Here is a 7,500-nt window from a genome sequence, read left to right as displayed (position 1 = left end):
TGTATATGTATGTGTGTGTGCGTGCGTGCGTAAAAGCGGCGTCACAGGACCTGTCTCTTCCATATAATAATTCCATCATAACCAAATGTTGAAGTCTTAATGACTTACGAATGGGTCTGAGTGTCTGCAGTGTGTGTGTGTGTATGTGTGTGCATGCCTCTTTGTGTGTGTGTGTATGCATACTTCTGTGTGTGTGTGTGTGTGTAAGTGTGTGGGTGGGTGGCTAAATGAATGCGGGTGAGATGGCTGGAATGGGTGTGCGATGTAATAGTGGTAATGATCGGAAGGTTATTGTGATAGGAGTAGTGTCAGTGTTCGTAATGGTAGGGATGGCGGTGATGAGAGTGAATATATATGTGTGTGTATGTGCTTTTGTCTATCTATATATGTATATCCGTATATATACACACACACACACACACACACACACACACACACACACACACACACACACACATATATTTAAATTTAGCTTTATATTCCGTATCTATATATACATGCATACATACATACATACATACATACATACACATATACATATATATATATGTATATATATATATATATATATATACATATATATATATACATATATATATATATATACATATATATATATATACATATATATATATATATATATATATACATATATATAGGTAAAGTAGTGAGGAAAGACAAACAATTAGCCAATGCAGGACAAGGATGTTTAATTTCATTTAATTCAATCTAGAAAAGACCTGCATACGTCACACAAAACAGTCCCGATATCTGTCCTTAATACCATCAATAGCCAGTATTGAAGGCTGGTCTACAAGCTTGAAGAGGTTGACAGAACGGAATCAACAGCTAAATTTAGTGTGAATTAAATTAAATTAAATGTCCTTGTTCTGTAGTGCCTAATTGTTTGCCTTTCCTCCATACTTTAACATGTACCTAACGACTCAAAGGAATGCCACCTCCAGCCGTTTTTGAACAAGATAATCACATAGCCACAACTTTAACTACTGTTCTAACTGGAATTTTGGTGGCACACCTATTTGAGTTCTCAAAACACAAATCTATTAGCTTGAGTCATTCTGTCGAAAGCTTCTCATATCTTCTATATAAAGGGCAAAAGGGTAAAGATACCCTTCGGTCATGAACGACCATGGGATTGCATTTAGAAAGTTCGTCTCTAAGACACAAGTGCAGGCAACGCTGTTTATGGAGACTAGCAGTCACCCGTGCATATCAGCCTCCCCTCTCCACCCCACCAACGTTATCTAAGGGAAAGGCAAAGGCCGATACAGCTTGGCGTCACAACTCATTTCTACAGCTGAATGAACTGGAGCAACATGAAATAAAGTGTCTTGCTCAAGAACACAACACACAGCCCGGTCCGGGAATCGTACCCACTACCTCATGATTGTGAGCCCGACGTTCTAACCACTGAGCCATGCGCCTTCACACACACACACACACACACACACACACACACACACACACACACACACACACACACACACACATACAGACATTTATACATTCACAAGGTATTGGTCGGCCTGGGGCTATAGTAGAAAACACTTTCTCAAGATGCTGCGTAGTGGAACTGAACCTGAAACGATGTCGCTGCAAGGCGTGCTTCTTAACCACAGCTTTACCTTCCAGAAACACCAGTCAAATCTACTTTAAAGGACACATTGAGAATGGTGGTCCAGAGCGCACTATACCTATTTTTATCTCTTGTTTTACTTGTTTCAGTCATTAGACTGCGGCCATGCTGGGGCACCGCCTAGAAGAATTTTTAGTCAAATGAATCAACTCTAGTAATTATTATTATTATTTCTTTTTTTGGTTCAGCCTGGTACTTATTATATTGGTCTCCTTAGCCGAACCGCTAAGTTACAGGGACGTAAACACACCCACACCGGTTATCAGGCAGTGGTGGGAGACAAAGACAGACACAAAGACACACACACAGATATATGTATATACGACGGGCTTCTTACAGTTTCCGTCTACGGAATCCACTCACTAGGTTTTGGTCGGCCCGAGGGTATAGTATGTTGGGCCTCAACCAGGCTGAGCATGGGGTGGGGCTAAACAGTAGTAACAACAACGTCTACGACAATGACGTCAACAACGACAGCAGTAACAACAACAACAAACAAGAACCACGACAACACTACCACTACAACACTACCACTACAACAACCACTGCACCACTACCACTACAACACTACCACTACAACAACCACTACAACACAACCACTACAACACTACCACTACAACTACCACTACAACACAACCACTACAACACTACCACTACAACACTACCACTACAACACTACCACTACAACACTACCACTACAACAACCACTACAACACTACCACTACAACAACCACTACAACACTACCACTACAACACTACTACTACTACAACACTACCACTACAACACTACCACTACAACACTACCACTACAAAACTACCACAACAACACTACCACTACAACACTACCACTACAACACTACCACTACAACACTACCACTGCAACACTACCACTACAACACTACCACTACAACACTACCACTACCACCACAACAACAACGACGACGACACGAACGATAACATCAACGATAGCAACTATAGATAACAATTACCACAACAAAACGACAATAACAAAAAAAAAACTGTACTGCTTATAAACGGATATAAAAAAGGAGAAATTAACCTTCTTACCAGCACATTTGAAATCCTTCGCCTGCAGCACTTCTATGGCCTGATTCCTGAGAATCATGGGTTCATAGCATTTGGTAAAAAGTCCCAGTCGCGGGTTCTTTCTCAGCCATATTGCCAACCAGCTGAGGTGACAGTCGCACACCAAGTTATTGTCACCGATACGTCTAAGCGAAAAAGCAAATAATAATGATGATGATAATAATAATAATAATAATAATAATAATAATAATAATAATAATAAGAAGAAGAAGAAGAAGAAGAAGAAGAAGAAGAAGAAGAAGAAGAAGATGATGAAGAAGAATGAGTTCATTTATTTGCCACCAGGGCGAATAATGATGATTGTGGTGATAATAATAATAATAATAATAATAATAATAATAGTAATAATAATGATAATTATAATAGTTCCAATTCTTGGTACAAAGTGAGCAATATTAAGGTGAGTTGATAAGTCGATTACATCGACACCAGTGAACATCTGGTACTTATTTTATCAACACGTAAAGCTTGAAAAGTAAAGTCGATCTCGATCGACATTTGAATTTTGAGGGGAAGGGTTTGTGATATCAGCGACGTCAGTACTTTTCTGCAACTTTATTCTATCGACCTCCGAGATGGTGAAAGATAAATTCGGGTTGTTGTGGCACGGTGTTCTAGTATTACAAGTGATACTTGTCAAAGTATCAGCATTTAGTAAATATATCTGATCTAATTTAGACAGTTTGCAATTTACTGTTTTTATATCTACCCCAGTGCGTAACTGGTACTTATTTAATCGAGCCCGAAAGGATGAAAGGCAAAGTCGACCTCGGTGGAATTTGAACTCAGAACGTAGCAGCAGACGAAATACCGCTAAGCATTTCGCCCGGCGTGCTAACGTTTCTGCCAGCTCGCTGCCTTAAGGATTCGTTTCTAGTGATAAAATGTATGTGGTGCACATTAGCTCACTCCGTTCATCAAATCAACATTGCCTGTGCAGTTAGTTACACGTAGGTTGTCGATGAGATCGCAGAGCAACGTGAGATGAAGTAGTTTCGCTCAAGAACAACGCACAGTCTTGTCCAGCAATTGAAACCACGATCTCACGAACGTGAGTGCAACACCCTAAGAACAAGGCCATATGCTCTCTGATGCCCGAATAGGAAATGCTCATCTAAAGAAGCTAACGATTTTCTTTTAGTAAGATGAAAATTTGTGCTGGTTGTTCAGTTTGAAGTTGCTGGACGGGCTTTGTAGAACAATGAGAGACTGCAGTCATTGCCAATCAGTTACCACGACTGAAAACTATTGAAAAAAACAACATCAAAAAGATGTGAACTTGATGATGTTGTAATGAGACGTTGTATCGGTTGATGGAAAGTTAGCGTTAGAGATATAAGCATTCTTTGAATCGACTTGCTTATGCTTATGCTTTATCATATTAGAGGCTGCCTTTTGCAAAGTTGCTTTTTAGGGACGGTGTTATATACGATTTGCAATATTAAACCAAGAATTCATTATCAGAAACGCCGGCCGCTTACTACCAACAAATATATTTTGTGGACATTTCAGTATATTGTTTAAAGTTTTCTGTAACATTTATTTGTAAAACAGGAAACTTGAAGTGACGATGTATTACCGTTAACGAACTATCTTATGTTATATATATTTCACTCTACCATTATACTGAGAACTCTTATTTTTGTTCGTGCAGTACATAAGATGTATGTATGCATGTATATCTCACACACACACACATACACACACACACACACACACACACACACACACACACACACACACATCATATATATACACATACATATGAATATATGTGCGTTTATATATATATATATATATATATATATATATATATATATATATATATATATATATATATATATATATAGATAGATAGATAGATAGATAGATAGATAGACACACACACACACACATACACGTGTGTCTATGTGTGGTGTTGTGTGTGCGAGTGCATGATTGACAGTATGTGAACAAGGCTGTCCTATCGGGTGTAATGTCTTAACGGTACTCCACCCTCTGTGAAAATATGGTCCGTGTTTACTTTGATTTTTAATATTCGTGAAAGGCGAAGCCATAACATAACATACTCTGTGTTAACTCGGTAATGGTATAACACTTTCACAGATCGATTCTTATTGTAAAGGTTAGCGGTGGCGGTGGTGGAGAAAAAGAGAGAGGGAGAGAGAGGGTAGATTAGGGGTGTTCAGTATAGGAAAAACGGGTGAGGGGTTGCAAAGGTCAGGGTTTGGTCGTGGTTGGGTGGGCTCGAACTAGTGTTGATGGATGTTGCGGTTGTCGGGGGTACCGTCGTTAGCCGTGGTTGCGGTTGGTAATGTTGTTAGCTGTGATTTGACACAGCCTGGTCGCTTGTTAGCTGTTGTTTTTGTTGTTGTTGTCGTCGTTGTTGTTTGTTGCTGGCTGGCTACAAGCCCAGATCTATGATCAAAGGCGTTCCAGCCATACCCACCAAGTCTGTTATTCAAGCAGTGTAATTTAAGACTACATTATCCGTTGTGCCCTACATATTTTTGAAAGAGACCGCTGTCTCCGTCAGCGTTACAATCATCATCGTCATCACCGTCACCGCTTTCACCACCACCACCACCACCACCACCACCACCACCACCACCACAACCACCACCACCACTACTACTATCAACATAATGGTGTTTTTAGCGATGGTGGTGATACTGATAATATGGATTTTGAGAGTGTTAGAGGAGGTGGTGTTCTTGTTTGTAGTGCTGCTGATGGTTACGGCGGTGGTATAAATGGTAGTGGAAGTAGTGGTGTTGATGGCACTCGTAGTGGTGGTATACGTGCTACTGTTGTTGATGACAGCAGTAGTGGTAATGTTGGTGATGGTGGTAGTTCTTTTAGTGGTATTGGTAGTGCTAGTCATCGTAGTGAGGTTGATGATTGTGCTATGTATGTATGTTTGCATGTATGTATGTATGTTTGCATGTATGTATGTATGTACGTATGTATGTATATATGTATGCATGTATGTATTATGTATGTATGTATGTTTGTATGTATGTACGTACGTACGTACGTATGTATGTATGCATGTATATATGTATGTACGTACGTACGTTCGTACATAAGTATATATGTTTTATGTATGTATTGCGTACGTACGTATGTATGTATGTATGTTTGTATACATGCTTGTATGTACGTATGTATGTATGCATGTACGTACGTATATATATTTGCATGATTGTATGCATGCTTGTATGTATGTATGTATGTTTGTATGTATGTTTGTACGTATGTATGTGCGTACATACGTACGTATGTATGTATGTATGTATGGTTGGTTGGTTGGTTAAAAGTAAAGAGAATCAGAGTAAAAGAAAGTACCAGTGGTGTGGATTTATTTAAGGTGGACTTCAACCGGAAAGTGACCCACACACTTAGTTTCGTGACTTTACTCTGCGGCACATATTGAATGAGACATGCAAGATCCAGTTGTGAAACTGCAACGGACTACCGCTGACCTGATTATGACTTTGAGTGGCGCCTTCTGTAGTATGTCCGTCATGCGTAGCCCTCTTCATTCGCTGGTTCAGGCGTTGAGATCTGTCGTAGTCATCATCCACTTGTTCTGCTGTTGGGGGTCTTTGGAGGGTTGGTCACGCTTAGTTTGACTCCTTGTACTCGACTCGCTCCCAAAGGTGGTCCTACGAGGAGTTTAAAGCTCCAGATGGCATCGTTATCAGAGTCATCGCATATATATATATATATATATATATATATATATACGGATTAGAAAAACAGCCGACACCTGATGAAGGGTCGTTCTATGTGTTGCTTGTCTTGTTTTCCATTTGTTTCTTCCGTTGCTTGCAAAAGAAGTCCTTATTCCATGTCCTCGTACTTCGTATTTTTTGTTGTTTATGTTTTGTAACGTCCTTTTCCTACATATGCTTACGTATATACGTATATATGTAAGTATGTACGTATACGTATGCATATATGCATATATATATATATATACATATATATATATATATATATATATATATATATATATATATATATATATATATATATATATATATATATATATATATATATCATTTATATTATATATATATTCTCGTTTTATTGTCTCTCATTTTCTCTTATTCTCTCTCTGTTTATTTCCTCGTGTTCTTTTCTATTGAAGAGCGTAGGCTCGAAACGTAAAAGACTGTCTCACCTTCCAGAATGTATGTCTGTGCGCGCGCGCGTATGTGTGTGTGTGCATGTATGTATATTTATATATACATACATATATATGTGTGCGTGCTTGTGTATATATATTATATACATACGTATACGCACAAACACACACACATATACGTATGTATATTCACATAGCTATGTATGTATGTATGTATGTATGTATGTATCCATCTATCTATCTATCTATCTATCTATCTATCTATCTATCTATCTATCTATCTATCTATACGATATTTATCTATCTATCAGATAAATACTTCGAGCAGAGCTAAAGCAGGCTAATAATAAATCCTCGTCACTTGAATGAAAATATGTCTGCTAATCACGTAATAAATATTGGTACGCAGTGTCAATAGCCGTGATTCTGTATTGCATTTAACTGAGAAGAGAAACGAGGCTATAATAGAAAACACGGTGCCTCGCAGTGAGACTAAACCTAAGACCACAAAGCTTGGAAGCAAACTTCATAACCTCTCAGCCCTATCGTTTACAATTGCTTTCAAAAGACTGCTCTAAGAGTA

General features: G+C 38.5%; 1 protein-coding gene across 4 annotated transcripts in view; it reads right to left on the bottom strand.

The window, feature by feature from the left end:
- LOC106880782 (protein slit) overlaps positions 1–7,500 on the bottom strand; it is a 383,833-nt gene that overhangs the window by 72,381 nt on the left and 303,952 nt on the right. For all 4 annotated transcript variants that reach the window (XM_089362359.1, XM_089362357.1, XM_089362360.1 and 1 more), the window contains exon 8: positions 2,726–2,889. In XM_089362359.1, the coding sequence (XP_089218485.1) occupies positions 2,726–2,889 (164 nt within the window). The remainder of the gene's footprint in view (positions 1–2,725; positions 2,890–7,500) is intronic.

The sequence above is a fragment of the Octopus bimaculoides genome, chromosome 14 (assembly GCF_046866305.1).
Source record: "Octopus bimaculoides isolate indiv1 chromosome 14, ASM4686630v1, whole genome shotgun sequence".
NCBI classification, from domain to species: Eukaryota; Metazoa; Mollusca; class Cephalopoda; order Octopoda; family Octopodidae; genus Octopus; species Octopus bimaculoides.
This window is presented reverse-complemented; position numbering and strand designations above follow the sequence as displayed.